We start from the raw sequence: 26,080 nt of genomic DNA on the forward strand, positions 1-26,080 counted from the left end.
TCATTATAAGCAGGTAATTTGTAGAGGAAAAAAAAAATCAAACTGAATTACAGAGGGCCCTGAAATAACGTGTTGCAGACTTGGTGACCAAATTTGAATCTAGAGGTTTGTTCCGTGTCTTACTTCTTTGGGAAAGTTTGCTCAGTACTGCAATCTTGTTGGACTGGATTTTTGTCAGAGCACCAGCTGACTTGCCTTGTTATCACTAAGTTATATTCTATTCCATATAAGTCATCCTTAGACATTTCTGAGGCTGAAAGCATTTCTTTCCCCCTTGTGTTTCAGGTGGCCATATGCTACATTAGCTCTCGCCCCCACTCAGTCAATGTCAACTGTGAAGGGGTGTTCTTCAGTGGGCTTCTGCTCTATCTCTGCGACTCCTTCGTTGGGGCAGACCTCCTCAAGCGGTTCAGGTTCCTCAAAGGTAATCTCACTTCTCTGCTGGGTGTCCTGGCTGCCTCTCTCCAACTAATAATAGCATGGATGAAAAGGGAAAGGCAGAGGAATAAACAGCTTGAATAAACAGCTCCATTATTTTCACAGTTTGTTTTGGCAGTGTTTTCAAAAGAAATAGATGGAGTGGTTTTTGAGGGGTGTATGAAACTCCTGTTCCTGTTGGCAGATAATTGAACCTTAGGTAAGCGTTGATAAATGACATTCATTAAGTTATTTTAAAGTGACATCAGCAAGGATTTTGGAAATCAGGCAGTGAATGGTGCAGTCAGCAACTTGAGAGTTGTGAGCACAGATGTCAGTGATGAGGACGGGAAATTCTGCTCTGGCAATCAGTCTATAATGGCAGTAAATCTTCAGTTCTGTAAATAAGGAAGGCTCTTAGCTGAAGGATGATTTGGTCTGCCTCATCAGAACTTGATAAACCTCATAAAAATCTTTATTTTTGTCTTAATGCTGACAATAAGCAAATTGCCAGAGGAATTCAGTAATGCTGAAGTGTGTTGCAGAGCTCCAGTGCAGTTGTGGTGGCACAGCTGAGCCATTTCCCTCTCTGGCTGACTGAGGATGGTGCATGTGCAGGGATGACCCTCAGCCAGTTCCAAGAACCACATTTTGAAGTTTGCTCCTGTGCCCTCTTGGGCCCTGCAGGGCAGGGACAGAGGAAGAAGGCACAAAGACACTCTGGGGATGGTCCTGAATGTGTCCAGTTCTCCTGCTTATTAAATGATTATGTGTCACACTAGGTGGAATGAAGTTTGTAAGCTTGTTAAGCCACAGAAAAAATTACAGATTCTTAGAATGCTTTAGCAAGAGCAGCTCTCATGCTTCAGGAAGTCAACGGATTTTCTTAAGTCAGTTGTGAGACTGGTTTGGCTTCATAGAATTTCATCATTGACCTTCTACAGCCCACATGTCCTATGAAATAAACAAAAGAGTAGGCTTTATTATTTGGAATTAATTATCAGTAGTAATTTAAAGATCCGGTTAATGTTCTCTCTGCTGCAATTGATGATATTAACACTGCCTGTCAGGCAGTGACATCCTGTGATCCAAAGCACACCCCACACCATGCTCGCTTCTCCGTGTCTGTGCCTTCCTGTAAATGGACACATTCATTTCTGCCCTGAGGCTCAAAGGATTGATCTGAGCCTGGACTGGCTGATGGTGATATCACTAGTTGGTGACAGACCCTTCTAATACTACTTTTTTCCTCCCTAGCAGCAAAGATTTTTTTTTAAATATCTTAGGAAAAATCAGTGTAGGAAACGAGTTGTTACTGTACCTCGAGAATCTAACATGCTTTTCAATTGAAGGTGCCACCCTGTGTGTCATATGTCAAGACAGAAGCTCCCTACGGCAGACAATAGTCCGCTTGGAGTTGGAGGATGAGTGGCAGTTCCGACTTCGGGATGAGTTTCAAACTGCAAACAGCAGTGATGATGAACCACTCTATTTCCTCACTGGACGCCACATATAAGCTTCGCTGAGACACCGCTAAGAAAAGAAAAGAACTTTTTTTTTTTAAAGTACAATCACTGTGGAGCAAAGTGCAACCAATATTTATCTTGACTGCTCTAAAGGATTCCCCGCGTTCTGAAGTAGCTTTATTCTTTGGGGTAAAATTACCGCATCAGTTATGATTTAAAGGATCCTGGATTCCAGTTATTTTCATATCACTCACAACCACCAACACCAATCACGCAGCCAACCAAGCTGTAGGATCTGGGAAGAGGATGTTTTTTCGTCAAAGAAGAATCCTTTTTATATTCAGCTGAGTTAGGGGCAGAAGCTGCTCCCCTCTTGCAGCTGTTGGCTTGAATGTGTTACATGAAATGCACCCTAGCATGTGGAATTCATCGAAGATAGGTGGAGGAGAGCCCACCATGTCTCTTCAGCTCTGTGCTGTGGTACAGGAATACTCAGGGGTTTGAAACTACAATATAAAGTAGATATTTGTATTAAAAGGAATAGTCTTGTTCTTTGTGCAGTGTTAGTTTAAGATTTGTAATTGTGTACGTACTGAAACTTTGGCAAAATTTCCACAGGTGTTCGAAGTTTACTACTTAAACCTGAACAAATGGGCAAATGCATGGCAGGCACTGTGCACCCTTAGCAATGGAATTTGGCCCCAGCAGGCACCCCCTCCTCAGCTCCAAGGCCCAAAGCAAAAGGCTTCTCAGAGCTGCTCTCTTTTCAGTTAGAGGCCAGAGTAACTTCCCAGCAAATCACCCTCAGTTTCTCACTCTCCTCAGAGCTTTGGAAACTTGCAGTCCATCCCCCTTTGCATATGGAAATGCATCCTGCTGTTGGTCCAGTGCCTTTGTGGTGGACTGCCTGCAACTCCCTCTCCGTCTCCTTTACACTCAACTCCAGCTGGCTGAAGAGCTGAGATCAGGTCTGAGTTGTACCCCTGTATGAAGCAACACACCAAGAAATGTGCAGGAGAGTAACAGTGCCTGAGTTGGACCCAAGAGAAACAGAAAGTATTCTACTGTAGCTCCAAGGGGGGGAGCAGAGGAGAAATCCCAGGGAGCTGGGACTGCTCAGGAAGGAGTCTCCAGAAGCAGAGATGTGTGATCACAGCACCTAAAACCATCGTCCTCGTACCTCTGTAAATACTGGCTCTGCAGCAGTCACACACTGTTGCATTTCCAGCTGCAGTACTGGTCCTTGTGAAGGTGCTCTGGAATTAACTTGATGCCGTAGCATTTGGCTGTCAGAGGTGTATGCAGCAGGGCTCTGTTCCCCTCACACTCAGCAGGTGTTGTCCCACTGAGGTTTACACACACATCCCCCCCAACAATCGTCTTTCTGCACGTAGTGATCCCCTTTATCAATAAGAAAAATGCAGAATGTTCTTAAAGGCTATTCAGGAATATGAATTTACTCCCCCAAAAAGCAATGAAATTGATGCATCTTTATACCTGACCTGCAGTCATTGCAGAAGGACCTGCCAAAGCTGCATTTTTTTTTAAGGCATAGTGTTAATTAAGCAACTTTTTTATCTTGTGAAGAGATGTTTACAAATGAATAAACATAATATATTTGACAGAGGCCAAAGTAAAATGGTTTGCATATGTCTGTGTTGATGTAGCATTATTTCTTTCATTATTTCTGATGCTGTAAATTTAGCAAATTTCTCATGAACAACCCCTTTCAGTAAATCTATTTTTTATTTTCCTTCAGATGCAACCTGCCTTACCTATTTTAACACTGGGAAGATGTAGGAATGTACAAGATGATTCCTGCAGCGTTTGCTACATGCCTGAATGTATTCCAGTAGCTCTGGTTTTGCCAGAGGGCTTAAGGCCAGCCCCCAGTCTTAGCATGGTGTAGAAAAGTGTCAGGTATTACATGTACAAAAATGGTTTCCTTTTTGTTCGTGTATTTGATGTTTGCACTAAGTTCTTAAAATTTCAGGTGCTGAGACTAGCAGGAGGAGCTAGCCCACTGGTGGAACAGAGCAAAATCATCCTGAGGGCTGAGTACATTTAGAAAATCAGTGTATTTGCCTGCCTTTACCAGCTAACAGTAAACCCATTTCCTTAGTGCTGTTCCCTATGGAAGCAAGGAGTTTTGGTAACACTCTGGCCAGAGTGCACTACACCAGCCCCAACAGTGCAGGCCTGGCCCATGGAACACTTTAAATTGGCTGCCTGTGAATTCCTGGCAAGGAGACCCTTGGTTGACAGGCACATGATTGCTATTCCATTTTGGTTTTAAGCCTTGCCATTAAGACCATTCTTATGAATGTATGAAAATTGGCCAGCGTTATACTTTACCTGTAGATGTTCTTGTCTATTCACAGGTTAAAACTGAATGTAAACTAAGATTTAAAGAATCATATGCAGATGCTTTTTGCTTAACTTATGTAATTGCTTTTTGTGACTTTTGGAAGAGGGTTAAAAACGTTGCTTTCCTAGTGTAAAGTTTTCTTAACCAAAAACTTGGTGAATCTAGCTTCACTAGTCAGTCTACCTCATGTTATTGTTTATGAACTGAAACTGTCTGAAGTTGTGGCTATGGTATGTTTATAATGTGCTTTCATTAAATTTGAATATATTAAGTTACCATTTCAGACTGCCTCTCTCTTAATGGGTCCTGCTTTTCCTTTCTGAGCCCACCACAGAGGATCACTTATAGAGTTCCTGTGCACCTGCACCATTTGTCTGCTCTTTACAGGATGCTGGAAAATTACACATGGCAGCTTGGAAACAAACAAACAGCCTCTGCAGCCCAGAATTCAGCACTGTTCTGCTACTCCAGCTTTAAGTACTCTTGAGTATTGTTTGGGATATGGTGCCAGGTCTTTGCTTTAGCTCTAGACCAGGGCTAAGGACAGCACACAAGTACAAGTACATCCTGACTGCACACAGGTTCCAAAATGGAAACAAATGCTAAGTTTAACCTTAGCTAAATCTTTCCCATCTTCTATTAGGGCTTTAAACTGTTACTCAAGACTGAAGGTATCCCAGCTCACCTTACTATAAACCTTGTATGACGATGATCTTGATCCAGAGCTCCTGGGGGCATGGATCTTCAGCATGTTATGTTTTTCCCACCAAGAAAAGTATGAAATACACTAAAGATTTATTCACACTTAGCATTATACGGAGTAACTTTAAAAAAGCTATCAAGTATTTTATTTTTAATCTATCTACATTATGTACAGATCAAGAAAGGCCACAGCAGTTTTTCAACATACAAACCCTTTGAAAGAGGAGAGATTTATGAGGGAGTGACAAGTATCAAAGTGAAGTCCACTAACAAAGGTATATACTCAGTACAATACTTGAAGAATAACGAGTACACCAGTCCTTGGGCTTTTCATTCCACCTTTTACTCCAAAACTAATCTGGGGGAGAAGGGGACAGGGCCACAACAAGATTCCGATGCTGCTGCCAGGGAGCAGGATACAGGGGCACCCTGGAAGGCACCGTACAGCCTGTGAGGGTTGTTGCCCACAGCAACTGCACTGTAACACTTCCTGCCCCAATTCCACTGGGCACAGCCTGGAACTCTGTCAGGCAAGTGCGGGTAGTGGGAGCTGGGGCAGGAGCCCAGCGCTCCAGTACTGAGAAGCACTGGTATATTACCTCAGTAAGAACTTCAGCATGTACTCGTCAGCCAGACTAGAGTCTTTGCATTAGTTTACAGTCCACTATGAACAATTTTCTGCTGCATGTAAACATGAATAACTAGATAAAATACAATCAAACTTTTGTAAAAGTTAATAAAATATCTTTCTTTTAAAAAAACAAAGTTAGCCTATTACTGCATTGTTTACAATTTTAATAAAATAGTACAACCGTTTGGTTGTTACCAGTCCTGAGTTCACTGTAATAAAAATGGCCCTGGCTTCTGCTGAAGGTCTGCAACCACTCCATGCAATTTGGCAGAAGTCTCCAATAAAAATGGAATTCCTGCAGAGCAGTTAAGTCTGGTGCTGTCCATTGAGGAAGTTGTATACCAGGAACTGGCCAGTGCCACAGTACTGTGTTGCAAAGAGCTTTCCATCAGGAGTGGGGTCAGAGAAAGCAATTTCTTCCTTGCTTAAGTATGAGCCATATATGAAGTTGCTCCTGTTTAATAGAGGGGAAAAGGCAAAAATAAAAGAAGATTATTACCCTCAGAGAATCATGAAAAATATTTATGCTATTAGGTGACAAACCATTACGTAAGTGGCACAGACATTCAAAAGGAAGAAGTTCTGTTAGGAGGAGATGGGTCTCTTCATAGGATTTATCTCCTCCTTCCAAAGAGCAAGAATGACCACTTGCTCTGGGAGGGAGTTTTATAAGGGTCTGGTGTTTTAGAAGGAATATTTGTACAGAACAATTACATCAAGAGTTCAAATTCAGAGTTTAAAATAATAAAATGTTTGAGTTAACTCCAAAGTAGAAAAGAGACCACTAGAGCTGCAACTACAATCACTGGGAATGAAAACAAGCTATGAATCAAGTTGGGGTGCTTATGGAGGGGCCTCAAGGGACCAACCCCAAGGCATAATTTCTAAATACACATTCAGTAATTAACTATACAAAAAGAAAGAATTAACTTATTCATGAAGAGTATTTCCTGTATGTTTCACTCTTATTTGAAGGGAGAGTGGGAATCAAGTGATAGCATTCTAATCTCTGGCTGGCTGTGTGAGCAATTTTAGAAAACTGAATTCAGGTTTAAGACCTCAGTTGGTCTTAAAGGGGAGGTGTTATTTTATCCTTAGAAACAGAAGAAACTCCCTTTAGACTTAAGTTCTTTAGTTTCTATAAAATAACCAGAAATGTACTTGAAGAGCAAGCAGGAGCTTCACTCACATGGACATCACCATTAAATACTGAGGAAAAGACAGAAAGAACAAAATTACTTTTAATTACTACCAGCTTTATTCTCTTCTCTTTCATTTGTTCAGAAAGATGATTTTGCAAGGTTAAGACTGACTAGATTTCTGTGACTCCAAGGTACTGTGACAGCCTGAGTGAAATGGGGCAGACATTCTCAAAATGAACCTCAGGCTGTTATGATGCCTTCAATATTTTGAAGTCAGGATTCTGCTGGGTACCAAAATTATCCCATTCCAAGTAGCTTTTGCTATGGAACATGTTTAGGTTTAGGCAGCTGAGCAGCTATAAGTGCTTACTGCCATCCCAAAGCAAGTCTCATTCCTTTCCTTTGCCTTTTGTAACTCCGAAGGCTCCCTCATCTACACCAGCTGTAGAGCTCATCAGACCTTTCCACTAACCAATAATGCACCAGAATAATGCAAAACTTTTTAGTGAATACAGCAATGAGCTACTGGAAGGCCAAACAAGCACCAGAGCACAGCAAAAGGGGAGGTGCTATGCACAGTTACGAGGGAAACTGAGGCCTCACTATCTGCAACGGGTCATCAAAATTGATTCTAAAGATCCTTTAGGGCTGTAGCAGAGGAAGTAACTTCAGCATCATTTTGGAAGAGAAATCTTTCCTTTAGAAATAGTTTCTAGGAAGCTACAGAACACACTATTAAAAATCTGCCAAAAACATAAGCAAATCATCAAGTTAATATACTTATGTGAATACAGTTTTACTGTCAATAGGTCAGCCAAAACATGATCTGATCATGATTTGCTCCACCAGCCAGGCAAGATGAATGGTGCAGGGCAAAACAGCTTTGCTGAGCTCTCCAAATACCCAAGAGAGTGAGCACTGGCAGAGGCAGCAGTCTCTAGAACAGAGTATCTGTTCTAGAAACTCCCAACAAGATGAGGCGAGCACAAACCAGACAATCCAGCCATCATTAAGATTTGAGCAGTTCTTGCCATTACTTAGAACTGACATTTAAACTTCTTGGAAAGAAACCTAAGGTTTGGAGATTCAACATTTTTAACATTTATCTAGACAATAGCACAGATGTTTGAGTCCTTTTTATGGACTCAAACATTCAGCTGGAATACACTCACCACTAGCTACTAATGCTCCATGGAAACTGAAAATATCCACAAGGTTCAGTGAACCTGAGTATATATAAAAGAACTAAAACAAAACAGCTGGAACCACCAGACTATACCCAATAGTTTGGTGCACTGGGTCTCTGTCCATTACTTAGAGGTAGCAAGAGGGAAGCAACAATCAGCCAGTGGTTGGGTCCCAGTCCATGGGTAATCTCACACTTTGACCAAAGACAGTCCTGTGTCCTTTACTTATAATTACTGTGGAGGAATTTCTCCCTGGGAGTCTGCCAGGGTGACTCACTACAATTGCACTCAAAGATTTCTGCGAAAGACAAACAACTGTAGAGTTAGTTACATTAGTAGAGTTAGTTTGTCCAACAACATTAGTTACTGAACCCCACCTAATACTGGAACTGTCAACTGTGCTCAAATCCATATCCTCAGTACCACCAGCAGCTTGGAAATACAAGCTTGAGAGGCACAAAACAATCAATGTCTTGCACTGACCACGTGTGGCTGAGGAATGTTTCCCTCTTACCTGAGACACTCTATCATGCGAGAAGCGATCTTCTTCCGGCGCATCATGCTGAACACCCAGATCCGACTGATCCCGCAGATTGCAGGTTCCGGAGAAGTTGAACAGCACCATGCTTTCTGTCTCTCAAATATCACTTTCTCATTTTCTGAACTGATTTCTGGAACCTTCTCTTCTATAACTCTGTAGCCCTGCAGATGATGTAAAAAACATTAGGCACTTTATAAAACAATCACTAATGACTGAAGAAAATAATTAACATTTAATTTATTTCAGTTAAAAATACTTGGCTGCTAAAATGCCTTACCAAAAAGACTGTATTTTTACATCTCATTTAATTTCTCATAACAGTAACAAAAATCAAGCAAATTATAAAAGATTAAATAAAGAAAAAACCGTCTGAAGTTTCTCTCACTTAAAATAACAGCAACAAATAATCCAATCCTTATTACTACACCTATTAAAGTGTTTGCATCAATTTCTCTGGCTTTGGCTAGGATTGTTTTGCTTGTTGTCTGATACTCCCAAGGAGCAATAGAAAACAATACAGTTAGGAATGAAGAGACAGATTATGTGACATCAGTGATTAGTACTACAATGACGTCTTGTCCTGCCTTCCAGTGTAGTTCTGTACTCTGCTTTTATTTCCTGTGGAGCTGTTTGACCCTGTGGTGATTCAACTCAATCATACAGAGCATCCACCCTTTCATCCATGTTGGATTTCTACTGGGTAGGGAGTTGAACCTGCTTGTCAACAAGCAAGAGCACAACCAGAGCTGTGTAATAGGAGAGGAAGAAAAATTCCACCTCTCAGCTGTATCAAGTTTTTAAATTATGAAGTCTGTCTGAGCCAAGTATGACACCATCCACGTGTCTCTGCTCAGTGTCAACCACACAAAACTGAGTAACCACATTTCAGAATGGTCCAACCACCCAGTCTCTTCCTCTGTGGAACAGGCACACACAGGATAGTAATTTGCTATGTAGAATAGTTATTAAGCACTGACATAGATGATCTTTCTCCAATTCAATCACTTACCCACTGGATATGTTCTGCAATTAAGCAGCCAATGACTTTTTTGTCATTAGAAATAAAAAGAAGAGTTTTAGTTCTAGAGTAGCACATGAGAGGAGTTTGCTGAAATCCCAAGTCATTGTCTACCATTTCTCTGATTTCTTCAACCTGTCAAAACAATTTTAAATGCTGTATAAGAAACACATCTAAATGCATATTTTTATAAATTTACATTAAAATCACAGATTTGACGAAATGTACTAGGGTATCTAGAATACTGAAAGCCATTCCAAAAGTTAAGGATCAACCCAAGTAACCTGCAACACATCATCTGCAGAAATGTTCCTTAAACAATACTCGTCTGGAAACAGGAAGAGTAGAGACCCCTCAGTCAGCTTCCATCAAGTCCAAACTTCATTAGACAAAGGCTAATCGAGAGAATGCAGATAATCAAACTGTGAGCTCTGATATTTTAGAAGTCAATTAGACCTCCAAGGAAAGTTAAAGCAGTTTAGGATTTTTTGGTTTTTTTGAAGTCTTGAAAGAACTAATCCTTTAAGGGTTTTGAGCAGATAACAGCAGGCACAGTGCCAAGGCAGGTAGAAAATATAGGCATTTGTTTTAAAGGAGTAACTGTTGTCTCCTTCAGCTTTTTACTCCTCTACTGGATTTTCAAAGAGCAACTGAAACTAAAAATAAAATTTTGTTTAGTATTAGCAAGTTTAGAAGAAACAGAAACTCCAGCATGAACGTAAATGAAAACTTATGCATGAGCTGATTTTTTATTGAGGCATTCCTGAACCTATATCTGGACACTGGAACAGCCTCTATCATCCCTCATCTCCAGTAAGACAAAAAAGGTGCCCTCACCTATGGTGCATTAAATGGCATAAGATTCTTGAATGCATGTTGTAGTTACAGTAGTAATGCACAAGGAGAATTACTGCTGCTGTGAGTATCACAGAATCACAGAATGGGTCAGGTTGGAAGGCACCACATTTGGTCCAACCTCCCTGCTCATGCAGGGCCATCCCAGAGTACATGGCACAGGACTGCATCCAGACAGTGCTTGAATATCTCCAGTGAGGGAGACTCCACATCCTCTCTGGGCAATCTGTTCCAATAAACAGGCACCCGCACAGTAAAGAAAGCTGTGTTAAAAATGCCTTAAAAACATTTTTCAACAGGTATGAATTACTCTCTATTTTCTCACCTTCAGGTACTAATCATTTAATGACACATCCTACTATCTGAAACACCAAGTAAAACTATTCTTGAATTCAGGCACCCATGGCTATGACAGCTGTAAGATCTATCAACTTCAGCTACACAGAACTACAGAGAACTCTGTCCTAAATGACTTTATTTGCTACAGTCTTCCTTCTTTTTCTTCAGCCATTATATTATAAAATGAATGTACAACAAATACATTAAAATTAAGAGAATCCCACACGAAAAAGAAAACTGAAAGAATAAACTTATCTGCATCAAATGTGAAATTTGTACTTTCTTTTTAATTCAGTAACTTAGACTAAAGAAACCTGCTACAGCTACACCAGCAGCAAGAGCTGTCTTGGGCATCCATTCAGCCTCCAGAGGTTCCTTCCAACCTCAACCATTCTGTGACCCTGTGACAGGGATACTGTAAAAAGTCCCTATTAGCCAGAGCAAATCCCCAGCTAAGCAGAGGCAGTGCCAGGCTACAGTGAAATGACACTTTCAGATATATGAACACAGGTTAGCCAGCAGGACACTGAAGTACCCAACTGCTCTAAGTCCCCATTAGTCTGCTGGGACCACTTTTAGTGCTTCAAGGAAGACCTTAGTCATGGCACAAATGGAGATTAGCTAGAAGAGAGCATAATAATGAATGGAGCTCTGAAAAACATTATTTAGGAGTATAACCTAAAAAAACCCAGCACATCCAGTCAATTTCCTTAAGATAAAAAAAATCAGGCACAAAAAAATCTGCTGCAAGGAGGAAAAGAAGAATGTTTTCTATAGCTATGGCAGTATGATTAGCAGTAATGAGCTTAAATTGCAGTATGGAGATTCTGTTAAGACATTCAGGGAAAAATTTCTAATATTATGGTTAGCAAAGCACTGTAATACAGTCTGAAGAGGTCAGACAAACCTCTAGTGGTAGAATTTTTAGAAAGTCATCAGATGCATCATAATCAGAGCAAATTCTGCTTTGGACCTGGCAATGGACTAGATGACTCTGAGACCACTTTCCACCTAATTCTGTTTTTATCAGAAAGTCACCTAGAGAATGGTGCCACATTTGTGCTGTGTTATAAAAGTTAATAAATTTCAATTTATTTAAATACAACAGGAAGTTTTTATTACATAAAATATCTGTCAGACATACTGCAAGGATACTTAAAACAAACCAACACCAAACTTTAAGACGTCAGTTGTCTGATGCTCTTCCCACCCCTTCCCAGGCCCAGCCTCTCTATGAAGAAACCAGCAGTGCTTAAGAGTGAGGCACCTGACCTGTCTGTGGAAAAGGGAACACAACGACTGCAGTTTTGAGTCCAATTTCAACTGCTCACATATAAATGACACAAACTTTTCTATGAACATTCTCATCATTTATACGAAAACATCAAACAAAGCAAGACATACAAATCCAGTCCTTCTCACCATACCTTTTTAAGTGCATACTTTGGGTCATCAGGAAGAACCATTATTATCTTTCCATCGGGATATTCAGCCAAGATTCTCTCCTTTTTCCAACCCTAAATAAAACAAATACTTATCTAAATCATATCCATGATGTACTTTTACAAACAGAAGTGGCAAATTATTGTTCTAGACACCGAATTTATGCAGATTTCACAGAATTTAGCAGTTGCTTTGCTAGAGAAGTAAACTTCAGCTAGCCTTTTAAAATGAGCATAACAGATAAAATATGTTATACAATAATTTATACAGTAACCTTACTATATCTAAAACACAACGTGAAAGCATCTGACAATTTCCCAACTAGATTTTTCCCCCAGAACTGCAGTGCAAACTCAATTTTAGAACAGAAGTAAAAAATTCAGCTCACATAACTGATTTCCAAACCATGTAGATACTTATTTTTTGAAGTCCAGTGAATGAGAAAGCCCTAAGTTTTATTAGATTTCTTTTTAACATAGTTACCTCCACAAATACACACTCAGTTTTAAAAGTCTGGCATGCGAAAGACCTCCAGGAGGTTCTAAGTGAACTGATTGGCATGCAGCTGCCCAAAATGTAAGGAATAGTTTATTTTGTTACTGATCATAGTTGTTAAAGCCACAAGAAGGATACTAGAAAAAAATTTATAACTACCTTCTAAGAATCTAATAGGGAAGGAGACTACGTTGTGTGTATCTGAAGTATAAACATACTCAAAAAAATAGAGGTAATTAACTCTTCTTCAGATCCACACTCGTGGTGAATAATGAGCAGTACCTGCATGGAAAAAAACAAAACAAAAAAGCCACTTAAATCTAGCAAGATGGGACTGGTAGATATTAGAACTCAAGTTGCTTTGATGGGACCTAAAAATATTGAATTCAGAAGTAACTTCAGCCACTAAAAAGGCTGCTCTACAAGTCTTACTTCAAAGCAACTTTAAATAAAAAAGTCTCTGAAGAAACAATACTGATGGAGTGATTCTCATTGAAATCTGTACCTTCCCATAAAATAACGTTTGACTGAAGACCAAGCAATGGAATTTGGCACTATAAGAATGCCATATATACTACCACAAAAAATGTTAAACTTCAATGTTATAATACTTGATCTGCACCTCCTTTCATTCATACTGATTTTACTCCCTTGCCCCAAGGAGCACATGAAGAGAAAAATTTTAGAAATGTATCTACTTGCTGCTAGCTCTGAAACTATTTAAGTATTAGTTTAGCACCCAGCACAGCAATCATCACAACACGGACACCATTTTAATCCTGTCTGCTTTTCTTCTCAGTAGTAACTGAACAAATGAAGATCCTCCTTGAATTTATATATATTATGGTCTGAACACAAAGGACAGTAAACAGCAGCGTCATCATATTTAGGGGAGCAGAAAAGTGTAATTTGTGGGATTGTAACATGCTTTTTGAGACTGTCATCAAGAAAGGCATCAAAAATCAGGCAAGGATTACTACTCTCCAACCTCAAACCTTACCTCTCTCAAATTTTTGTCTTTTTCTGCCTTTTGGCTACCTGTTTGCTCTTCAAGAGCTTTTTACAGCCTATTTTAAATCATCACTCAGGATATAAATGCAATCTGTTTGATAATCCTGCCATTACAGCATCCAGACTGCCACAAAACTAATGAAGAAAATTCAACACTAATTTTTAGGTTAAGGTATCCTGTTAGTGCCAGGTAATTCCACAAAATGAAATCAAATAAAGAATAGAACACTTCTCAACATCACGGTATTTATGCCTTTAAGCAACAGTATAGTATCACAAGTCTAAAAAGCTGTAAAAATGCAATAATTGATTCTCAAATGTATAGGACTCATTATTTTCATTACTGTCCACCTGTTCATCATCTTAAGTCATCTGCATAATATGGAGACTGATGATATTCACAGGAGGGGTAGTTTCTAAATTGAAGTATTCTGGCATTCAGAAATGCATCTTTTAGATGCAGCTTTCCAAAAAGTTTCTGCAAAGCCTGAGCTCAGATTTTTAGTGAAGCCATTTCACAGCAATACTGAGCCCTTAAAGTCATATGCAGCTCTAATAATATTATAAAGAAAAACTGTGATTTCATATATTTATCTGCACCTTATTGCTGAGTTTTGCTTCCTTTAAACCAGACAAATAGAAGCAATGCACAAGAGTGGTCACAACTCTGTGATAACATTGAAGGGAAAGTGCTACTGCTGCAGCTGGGACTAATCCTATTAGATAATTACAGTACATAAAATATGCTTTAGTGTCAGCATTTTCATGGGGTTTGAAAATTACTTCCCTAAACACACCTATTAACAGTTTTTAACTAATCCCCCACTATATTAACCCTACTAAAATAGTACAGTCTGCAAGGTATCTCAATCACTGAGAACTACACAGTCTGCAAGGTATCTCAAACCACTGAGAACTAAAGTGGGACTCTTTCAGCAGGCAGATAACAAGAACATATCAGTAGACTAAGAAACAGAAGTCTTATGTCTGCAATATACAGTATTCTTCTGCAATGACAGAAAAACTGTTTTCCCTTTTCTTTTAATTGACATTACTTTAGGACATTAAGATTTATTTACTGCTAAATCAGATGCCCATTGACACACATCCCCTGTGATGACCAAAGAACTTAAAAGCAAAGCTACTCTTCCCACAGAAAAACATATTCTGCAAGGCCTGGAGTAAAAGCACATGATTACAGCACTCATCCCTGATACTGCAAGTCTATGCCCAACAAGAGATTACCTCCAGCCAGCAGCAGCAAGGCAGGCAGACACCATTTACCACAGCTGGGGAGAGTGGTGCTGTAAGGGGGTGTGTAAGCATTGTAGCAACACCTTCCTCCCCTCCATGTTGGGACTATTGATCCTACAAGTATTTGTAACTGTTTGAGAAAGGAAGGCAACTTTGCAATGCACTGTTAGCTCCTTCTTACTCTACCTCTAACTTCCTCCCAATTCTAACAAGAATAAAGGCTGCTTCTGCTGTGTTTATTAAGGGGCAATGGCAATAGGAGCATAAAAGACATCATTACAAAAAAGGGCAATACAGACAAGCACCTGCTACCAGATCATGAAACAGTGTGGACAGTAGCTACCACTACAGAATGCAGTTCATTGTTTTCCCTGGATATGATGTATGTATATAAAAAAAAGAGGTAGAACAGATGTGTAAAGATGGCTCCAACATTAACAGTACAGTAACTCAATGCTCAGTGCTGTTTTCATGAATTACGTTCTGCTTATAGTTTAACATAATCTCTGATGTAGATTTGTCTTTAGAAATGTAAGTTATCAGATGTGATAGCCTGCTTCCCATGAATGTCCTAAGTTTTTAGAAATGCTTACATATGAGTAGGAAATGATACAGCAATGCAGATGCCTTTCTGTTTATGCCAGTTCTGGCTTTTCTGTAGTCACTATTTCTCAACCGAATACAAAAACATGAAAAAAACCCGAAGTTTTTTTTCTTATAAAGCTTTTTCCTCAAAAATACTGAGGTACTAGGGAAAACATGGTTAATACTGTATAATTCTTGGTCTTCACTACGAAAAGCATTTACGAATTTTTTCCCTAGTAATGAAGTCTAGTGTGAAATTTGTAAACTATTGTCCTTGACAATTTGCAGCAGAGAAATGGGTCTGCTGCATTCTTCTTCCTGACAAGTACAGATATTCTGCCTCTCCTTCCTATGCATGGAATGTAGAGAATGGGTTTTTGACTTCAGAATACATTAAGATATATAACTACTAAATATATAACTACTAAACTATTAAAACTTCTCAGAGAAGATACTAATGGTAAAAACTTAATTTGTAACATTATTTTTATGCTGTACTGATGCATTACTTTTGGAATTAATGCAAATCAAGACAAGTATGAAATCCTTCTAAGATGACATGAAGTTCAGCGCCATCTTCAATCCCAATATCCTGTTAACTTTAGATGCCAAGAAGTCAAATATTGCTTTTCTTTAAATGTGAGAATCCTAAGAAGCTCAGAGACTAACTAGGGCGCAGTTACAGCAGAATAGCTGTAAACTTATCAAGATTACACAGCCCAAATAACAGTTTCCCCCACTTTCTTAAGCTCAAGATATTTTTAAGCAAGAAGATGAGCTTGAAATACCAACACATTGACTGCAATCACATATGACACCTGAATCCACATTTACTAACAAGGTTTTGGCTTTCCAACTTCAGAACACCATTAAAAATGCCTTGTTCTTATAAAAATATATTGCAGAAATACTAAGTTGATCCTCTGTGGTATCAGAGAGAGGATGCAGAATTGATACTGTGTGGTATCACAGCTATAAGATTTTATAAAACTGAATCATTTATCCATCCCACAGAGCTGCCCATCCTGCTGGAGCTAACACCCGATGTGTACATCACTGCTCAGTCCACACACACACACACAGACACACACACACACTAGAATGGCATCATTTGTCTGGAGACTTTCAGGTGTCTGAAACCAGAGGAAATTGAGACAGATTGCTCCATTTGTCTGCAGCTGGGGACATCTCTCATTCCTGCTCCAGTGTTATCCTTGGCCATCTTACCTTCTTGCTAATTTAATATGCATGCTTCTATTAATAGAAAATGTCACCCTTAGGAAAACAATCCTTGCCAATCTTCTGTTCTCAAATCTAGAAATTGTCATTACACTTGTCAAATTTTCTCTCTACACACAAAGCCTACAATTACCTTAACATCTGTATCAGACATGCATGACAAAGCAAAAATCCAACACTAATTCCTTGTTAGCCTGTCCTTCTTTTAGGGTCATCATGGTACCTCTAGAGATCTAAACAGAATTTTTTACAAGCAGTAAGACAGGCCTTTAAAATAATTCCCTGAACGAAGTTGTATTTTGTTGAAGATAATAAGTAATTTATTACTTACATGCAAACTACCTTCTGGCTACTCAAAACCTTTAAAAAACCTACAGAGTACCTCCAGGCAGGTGGGAAAGACACTAACAATAATGTCCATTTTCACAGCTCACAGCAAGGAACTCTAGCATGATAATGTATATAGACCTACTTTTTTTGAGCCTGTGAAATGAATCATTCGTAGAACTACTAAGCCCATAACAAGAGACGCTTAAAAGGGAGAAAACTGAGAAAAGTTTTCTCCAGTTGGACTGGGACCTCATCATATGACACGGAAAATGTGAATGACAAGAGAATGACAAATACTTATAAAATCCCTTAGAATGGCCTCTGAATCACAAGTAATGCCAAACATATTAACTACTTATAAAGAGTGTCAGGAGAGCTAAAAAGTAACATGTCAAGGTCATTGAGACCATGTGTTCCTGGACCAGGAAATTTTACCAAGGAGTTACCAGGACTGTCCCTAGTACATTTTTTTTAATCCCCTGATGCTACTATCCAGTTAACACTGTCAGGGCAAGGAAGACAGTTAAAATTTCAATGCGGTTAACTACAAACAAATATCCAGAAACCATTCTCCCAACAATACCCACTAAAAACCTCCTAGCAAAACCAGGAAAATTAGCAATCATTCCAGTATTTCTAGATGACTAAGAATTAACAAGTAGTCACTTGGTGTACTAATTCACTGCCAAGAAGGCTTATCTCAAATTGAAGTTATTTTCGAAGAGGAGGCGAGAATGCTTCTGTCACAATACTATCAACCAAGAACCAGTGACTCCAGATCAAATGACTGGTGGTAAAAACTCACCTATTTAGAATGGCAAAAGTTACTCATCCATGCAGAAAACAGTGTTAAGATTGTTAAGAGGGAAAAAAAAAAACAAAAACAGAGGGGAATTTGAAGACTCCTAAGACTCCTACAGTTTCCATTCCAGAATAACCATCTAAATCATGGCTCCATGGCTCTACAGTCATCTACAATGTCATAAAATACAACAAAAGTCTCAAAAGATTACAGAGAGACAACTCTTTACTCATTGAAGTGACTATACAAATAATTTGCTTGAGTACACATTGTTAGAAGTTTTAAGAAGACGGCTAGCAACTGAGAAAACAATAGGGAAAGCTTTTTTCAAATTAAAAGCATACCTAACTCTGTATGAAATTATTTATGACTGGTTTAAGGCAGTCTGCTCATTCACTTTCATGTTAATTATGTAGCTACCCTTGACATACACATAAGTGTGAGATTTCAGCTCTTTCAACTTCCAAACATCCAAAACTTCAGTACAGCTTCTTACCTACATGAAGCTACTGAACTCATGTGCCAAAGAGCTTCTGTCCAAAAGAACTAAACATCATCTTCTCTGAATTATGTTTACATCTTTGGTAACATTCAAGATCTGAAAGTACTTGGGTGGGGAGAGGGAGGACAAACAGGAATAAAATGGGGAAATGTGTTTTATGCTGCCATTATAATTTACTGAGTCCCATCACAATTTCTGTCCAATCCCACCCAACAATGTACCTAACATGCGTCAGAAGAGATCTTTCCAGATGTCCAAATAATTTGGCAAAGACTAACCAAGGAGAGAATAAATACCGTAACTATTCACCAGAGACTTTCAAACACTTTAGGGATGAAGTTATCTCTTGAGATTCAAGAGTAGCCCAACAGCCATTTGGTGCCTACATGAAACAAATAGGTGGCCTCAGTTCAGTTATCCTGGAGGTCTTATCTACTCGAGTGTAGAGTACTGAAGGTAACATGTATGATAAGAAAATAGACTTTGTGGATTCTGTTCTGGATTTCAGACATGAACAGGCATTTCCTATGTCTTGTAATATCAGCTAGCGTGAAGTAGCTGATTTTACAATATACTTGAAATTATACAGAATTTTTCAAATCTGAGATTTAATGAGACATACTCAGAGATAGCATATATAATGAAATTTTCAAATACGTATTTTAAAGATCACATTCTCATAAATTCAGTACAGCTTCAATATGCTATGAAATTGTATCAGTTGAATTCCTAGGCAGTGTCTCCTCAAATTACACATAAGTATTGGAAAAGTAATTTCTAAGTCTTCTAAGATCACACACTTAAAAAAACAGGACAGTAAGCCCTTCATCTGACTATTAAGTCAACTGCTTCTGCGAACATCAGTTGCAGAGAAACCTGTATTTAATACTTTCAGAACAGTGACATTCCTTTGTTTTCCTATCACTATCCTCACACCTCCCCAAGATCAGGTAATTGTAGCAGAAGTAGTAATATGGCAATGAAACACTATTATTGTACTAACTATTTTTATACATAATATATAACCTGTCTACCATGGCTCTTAAAAACATTTATCTCCCAAAGTATGATTTATGGCCCACTGTGATAATAATTTATTGAAACACAACTTAATATAATATGAATTGCAACTAGTACAAAGCAAACAAAAGATGCTGTTTATGTCTTTCAAAAGAGAAGGTTTTCTTACCACATATTTAACAGCACTTATGAACTGGTTGTGAAATAACAGATGTTGGGTTTCATCCTCTGGATTTGACACAGTGTAAAGCATTCCACAAATATTACAGGAAATAGCACCAAATCGCTTCTGTCCTCCTTCCTATAAAAAAAACAACAAAACCAAACCAATAACCCACAAAGCAGGAACTTATCAATTCTTTGCATATTAAATACAGTCAAACAGAACGTTCATTGAGTTAGGTATCCCTCCTAATAGCATATCTCCTGGAAACTCAACAGAAAGACTAAAATGGAGTGAAACAGGAGAAACAACAAGCACAAAATTTAGAATTTCATCTTTCAACAACCCATATACCCTTAAAAGGCGCAGTCATCAATCACAAGGCAAACTACCTTAAAAACAGTAGCTCCACCTCCATTACTTTAAAACAAATTACTTTTATTCCATGACATACAAAGAACAGAGATCTCTTCCTTCATTTCACCATCTGCCCAAATATAAACATCTTCCACAAAGAAAATTCCCATAACCAGCCCCCGACTACTTGATTTTTCCTACACTTCTGCTGCTGCCTTTGGTTGTGAGCTGCTTTGAGGTAGGCCACAGCTGAGCCATTTTCCTGAAAGTCTGGAAGCTTATAATAGAAAACAAAAGTTATGGAAATAATTAAGATCAGCAATATGTCTGCAATAGCTGATCACTACCTTCTTTGGTTTTTAATAAAAATCAAATATTTCAAAGCAATTTTTGAGACACTGCATAGCAGCCGCACTGCAAATGGAAAGTCATACTGCTCATGACCTTCTAGGTTCTCCTGCTACTCTATATGCAACCATTACCAAACTCAGGGCACTACTCAATACCTACTGCTTTATGTTTATTCATTATAAGTGTTATTAATCTAGGAACACGCTCAGATTTGGAGTCAGGGCCTAATGAAGAGTGAAGTATCAGGTACTGGCGCTGCATTTTGCAAAGAGCAAGAGAATATCAGTTAGAATAAAATTTCCAGCCAAAAAGGCATCTTTTAGTTACAGCTTAATGCTCAACTACTTTTTTTTTCCTTTTTAACTACATCAGGAAACTAAGCTTATGTAAGCAGCAATAAATGTCACTTATAATTTATTTTAACATACATCACAAGCAATAGAGAAACAGGAATTTACTGTATACTCTAAACCAGTATACTACATAAGCAAAAAGATATTTGAGGATGTTTTTCAACATTAAATTGATCTGTGTGCACAATTTGCAAGGAAACAGATCACGTGAACTTAATATTGCTTTCTAAGAGCTGAAAATATTCATAGCAAAAAAAAAAAAATACAGAAGAAAGCATTTTGCAACACAGAAGTGTTTACAAAACATTTCCTACTCCTTCCATCTTCAAAGAAACATCTACCAGCTAAACAACAGTTCAATTCCCCACACAACAGCAACTTATTTCAAAGAGACATTAGTGCCATCTAAAGTGTAGGTATCAGTTCCTTTCCAAGAAGAGACTAAAGGCACAACAGACCAGACAAATTCAGAGTTGAACATCTCCTTAGGAGCACATCTATGGGACTCAGCCAAAAGAAAGAAGCTAAATCTGGGAAGTCATTGCTTTAACCATACATCAATGTACAGATCCCTACTGTACACAGAAGGAGAAACAGAAGTGCACTATGTTTCTGAATGAAAAGGGAAAGGTGAATCTTGAGGTTAAATTTGTCAAGTCAGAATAAGATGAGCTTTCTGAAAGTTAAAAAATTGAACCAAACACATTTTATTTCACTTGCCTTTAAAGCAGCAAAGCAAAGTACCCACCAAAAACAAAGTAGCCACCAAAAGACTTAGGGTTAATACAAGAAAGATAAAAAAGGCAGTGCAGCTGACTATCTGAAGATGAACCCACTGAACCAGATTTAATAATCCTACCTTGAAGATGGAGAACATATCCCCTACACCTAGAGTAGGATAAGTGAAAAGGAAGTGTATTTCGATGCTTCGAATACATGTCAAAAAACCCCCCTACTACTTAAATTAGAAAATCAGCTACATAAAGCAAGTCTTAAGTATTGATACTGCATAAAGTCTCATGACACAATTTCTGCTCAAATCATCAAGAAGCTAAATGTATTAAACTAACCTGTAAGTATACTATCAAAAAAATCTCAAGCCAAAGAAACCCTAATTATGCAGGAAGTAATCAGAAAACTCAAGGCAAGGATATCCTCAAAGCTGTCCAGCTCCCTAGTTCACCCATCTTGCCTAGTAAATACAAACGCTGTTTGGCCAGTTTCCAGGAACAGATGTGTTCCCTGGAATAGTACTGCCATATTGTATTTTACAGTCAGACTTTCTCAGATGTTGCTGGTAGCAGTGGCTTTGAGTTTGCAGGAGGAGGTTTTTTGTTTGGATTTTTTTTTTTAAGGATTTCACTGATATTACTATTCTACACCCATTCAGTTGTATCAATGGGCTACCCATAGAGGTTAATATGAAAACCCGGTTTCATAAACTATTGGAAAATACACACTGTAGTATCTAAAGTATTCTTTTGAACTACGTAGCCCTAATAAATGTGGACTAGCCCTAATAAATGTAGCCTTTAGGAAATATTTTACAGTCTCCGGAAGACAAGGAAGAAAATTTTTGTATAACTGAAGTACTCTTTCAAAGCCATAGCACAGGACATAATGCTTCATGAAAAAATTAAACACAGGAGGTTTAAAATCCAACACAGACTGTGACAACAAAAAAGACATTCAAAAAAAGGTCAGGAATGATGATGAATGCATGTTTGTACTTCAACATAACATCTACAGGATGACTATTTATAAAGTGATTTCATTGCATAAGCAAAAGTGGAAAAGGCATGCATCCAGAGGAAAAAAGTGTTCCCAAATCATAATATTGCATTAAAGCTTGCCAGACCTTCCTAATGGGAAAAGATCAACAACAACCACCCAAAAAACAAAATGAAACAACTTCAAATAAAACCAAAAAACCAAACCAACCCAAAAACCCCAAACAAAACAAAACCAGAAACAAAACAAAACAAACAAGCAAACAAAAAAACCCCCAAACTCTAACAACCTAGGAGCATCTTCTGTACTATGTATGAGAGTAAATATAACAGGGATTTGAAACTGGAGGGGTGGAATCTTCTCAGTAAGCATCAGATACTGAAAAATAAAGTGCTGACTTTTCACAACTAGAAAAATATCGAAGAGGTTTGACTCCCAGAACTTAATGTTTTTCAGAGCAATAATATTCAGAAAAATGTGGGTTTTCAGGCAGAAAACAATGTTGTTATTCCATTTACAACTCAGTTTTCCAAACAACAGAAAAGAGAAAAAATACTTCCTAAGCAAATTCTGCACATGTACATGGCAATTAAGAATTCCAGCATCTCAGGCAAGCTTAAAGTACAGGATATTCACTGTTTTAAGGCTAACTGTAATTGAACATTGAGACAATACTGCCTTAACTCCAGAAGGTTTCTAAATTCTGTGATAGACAGAAAGAAAAGTCTTACCAATATCTTCTTTGAGAAGATGCATGTCTGCTGATCCTCCATATGTGCAATAAGGAACCCTGCAAGCAAAAAAGGCATTTGGTGCCTCTGTAGGAGATGAAAAGGGGCCTTTTTTTTTTCCCTTCCTTTCTTTTCTGTCTCTTTAGTCACAGAATGGGTCACCTCCTTCTTGATTACCTAGTATTAGTTAGAGGAAAACTGTTTTTTCCTTTTCCTCTAGCCTTTTCACAGAACAAAGAATAAAGCCTAGCCAGAGAAACAGGCAGGCTGGAAAAGAAATACAAGAAATGTAGGAAGAAACAACACAAAGATTTGGGGGCTCTCTGCAGAAAATTAAAAGGTTGAAGAATGCTATTTTAGTGAAAGATGCATTCAAGGCTGAAACTGATGGATAGATCCCCTTGCTGACCAGGAGAATCAGAAGACATGTCCCAACTCAGAATAAAATCCAGTCTTCATTTTGAACAAAAAACCCCAACCAACCAAGAAAAAAATAAAGAAAATCCCAACCCATCACCAGTGCCCATCTTCCTACAAAGCTATTTTAACAAAAGGATATAAATCAACTTGAAGCTTTCAAAGCTGTGAAACATCTAATTTTCCTTAACATACTTGAAAAATGAAAATGGAGGGTCATTATCCATCATGAAATTGTATCTTCACTGGTCGTTGGCTAAAGCAATATGAAAAGCAATACAAAATAAGAAAATAAATCTGCGCAATATTTACGATGGACAGGTGATCCATTCTGAACTCATATAAAAGTACTAAGCAGGAATATTACAGAAAGTGTTCTGATGAGCACAGGTTTTGGCTTGGACAAGGTTCATTTCCTTCACAGCAACTGCTATGGTGCTGTGTATTAGATCTGTGACCACAACAGGGCTGATAATACAGGGATGTTTTAGCTACTGCTGCACAATGCTTACACCACATTCAAGGCCTTTTCTGTTTCTCTCACTGCTGTGCCACTGAGGAGGATGGGGGTGCAAAGAAGCTGGGAGGCAACAGAGCCAGGACCAGCTGATCCCACCTGACCAGAGGGGTATCCCATGCCACATGGCATCCTGCTGAGCACTAAGAGCTCGGTAAAGAGGGAGGAAGGGGAGGATGTTTGGAATTAATGGCATTTGTCTTCCCAAGGAAGATCTGCAAGCTGATGAACAGCAGTGAATGAATTCCTCATTTTGCTTTGCTTGCATTCACATTTTTTGCTCTACCTGAGAAACTGTTCTCTCCCATCCTACTTAGGGCCAATGAGGAAACAGCTGCCAGGTGCTTAGCTGCCTGCCAGGGTTCACCCAGAGCACAGCCGTTAGCAGCCTTGGCGCCTGAATTCCCGCAGCAGCTCCCCGCTAAGGTTACAAAGCGTTCTCACCTCCCTTCAAGACAAAGAACACCAAGTACAGCCCACCTGAATTTGCAAGACAAAGCTGGGTTGCTGCAGAGGAGAATAAATGGGAAGAAATGATAATAAGAGAGGATACCATCCCTGTAAGAAGAGAGCACCATTTGTGTGGAAGGAAAAAAACCTACTCACAACTACCAAACTCCCTTTGGCTTATGAAGTAGACACTGTCTCGTTTTCTCTGGGCTTAGAGGACAGGAGAGAGGCAGTACTTAACTAATGAGAACAATTAAAGTTTGCCTAAAAGCCATTCTTCAAATCTTCAGAGAAATTGCCTAACCAGACTATACCAGTTTAGGGAAGAAAAAAGCAACTTTAAATGATTGCTATGCAAGTTTCTTCACAAATTATTCCCATAAGAAATTACTCTTACACTTATTCACCTTAAAGAGAAAGATTTTTTTCATATATAACCTATTTCAGTCAAGCAGGAAACTATGCTCAACTTCAATCAAAATATATGTAAGGAAAAATTCAAACATGATATCCAAATGTGTAAACGGGATTAGCATGTATCTCACATCCACATGTAGCACCAACTCAAACCTCAGAATCAAAAACACCTTCCATCAAGCAATCCTGATCCATGCACTTGCTGATACTTATAAGGATCAACTACAATTAATCACATTTGCTGGCATCCAGGCATTATCTCAGAGTTCTAGAAAGGCAAAAAAGTCCCTGTGACTCAAAACTATTCTTCTATCACTTTATGATTTGTTTTCACTGTTCATTCATTCTACATGTTCTTTCCTAAAACCGGTAACTTATTTTCAAACTAGTCAAATTTAAAGGAACAAACCTCAAAATGGAATAAGTATTCTGTGCTTCATAGATAATTTAGGAGATTTCTTTGTAGCATTAATGCTTTTATCGGTTCTTATTTTTATGTCAAAGTTTTGTCCTAGGTCTGACAGGCAAGCAGAATTTTTACAAGACAAAAACAACTGACTTTCCTTGTCTTCTTGCTTGTACAGCATCTCTCATTTGATGAAAACTGAGAACACATGCTTTGTGCATTTGTATTTCTTTCCATTTCAGAATTTAAAGGAACAGATGATTTCATATTCAGGTTCTCATATTTGCAAATCACATTCAAGTAATTGCAAAGAAAAGAACAATTTTAGTGCATTACTCTACAAAGCTTCCTATGGTACTTCATGCAACCTGACAACCTAGCAACTGAACATTTAAATGAAGTGTAAGCGGGTGCAGTCCACAAACATTCAGAACAGACTATCCCACCAAACACCAAGTCACGGATTTGGAACATAATGAATTTTTAGCCTCGATCTTAATTTCTTTCCCCTAAGAGAGGGGAAAGAAAGAGAGGGATTTCTTTCCCCTAAGAGAGATAATTTCAGACTTGCTTTAGTCTGAACCTAAGTCTTTGCATATCACTTCGAACACCACTGTTTCCTGGCACTGTTTGCTTTATGAAGTGTCTTGGAGCAGTAGATGCTTTTCTGTTCTCAACTAAGTTCTATGCTCTGAAGAGACTTGCTTTTTAAGATGTGTGACAGCAAGGAAATCTGAACAGAAAAAACCCACCATTTGACTTAGATGTACTTCTACAAAATGAGATAATTCTGTTTGAAAGCTACCCAGATAACTAGATGATGTGTACTAGGAAAGAGAA

At 38.5% G+C, this 26,080-nt stretch overlaps 2 protein-coding genes across 10 annotated transcripts in view; one reads left to right on the plus strand and one right to left on the minus strand.

The window, feature by feature from the left end:
• Positions 1–4,534, plus strand: part of GREB1L (GREB1 like retinoic acid receptor coactivator) — a 131,847-nt gene extending 127,313 nt beyond the window's left edge. For all 8 annotated transcript variants that reach the window (XM_059859026.1, XM_059859016.1, XM_059859035.1 and 5 more), the window contains 2 exons: positions 286–424; positions 1,770–4,534. In XM_059859026.1, the coding sequence (XP_059715009.1) occupies positions 286–424; positions 1,770–1,933 (303 nt within the window). In that variant the 3' untranslated portion in view covers positions 1,934–4,534. The remainder of the gene's footprint in view (positions 1–285; positions 425–1,769) is intronic.
• Positions 4,535–5,072: 538 nt separating this feature from the next.
• ESCO1 (establishment of sister chromatid cohesion N-acetyltransferase 1) overlaps positions 5,073–26,080 on the minus strand; it is a 33,235-nt gene continuing 12,227 nt past the window's right edge. The window contains exons 8-12 of one of the 2 annotated variants that reach the window (XM_059859095.1): positions 19,517–19,648; positions 12,094–12,183; positions 9,464–9,607; positions 8,428–8,615; positions 5,073–6,038 (exon numbers count right to left, since the gene is read on the minus strand). In XM_059859095.1, coding sequence (XP_059715078.1) covers positions 5,891–6,038; positions 8,428–8,615; positions 9,464–9,607; positions 12,094–12,183; positions 19,517–19,648 — 702 coding nt within the window. In that variant the 3' untranslated portion in view covers positions 5,073–5,890. Of the gene's footprint in view, positions 6,039–8,427; positions 8,616–9,463; positions 9,608–12,093; positions 12,184–12,763; positions 12,887–19,516; positions 19,649–26,080 lie in introns of those variants that run through there. The other variant, XM_059859102.1, reaches the window with a different exon arrangement.

This window comes from Haemorhous mexicanus, chromosome 1, assembly GCF_027477595.1.
Source record: "Haemorhous mexicanus isolate bHaeMex1 chromosome 1, bHaeMex1.pri, whole genome shotgun sequence".
Taxonomy (NCBI): Eukaryota; Metazoa; Chordata; class Aves; order Passeriformes; family Fringillidae; genus Haemorhous; species Haemorhous mexicanus.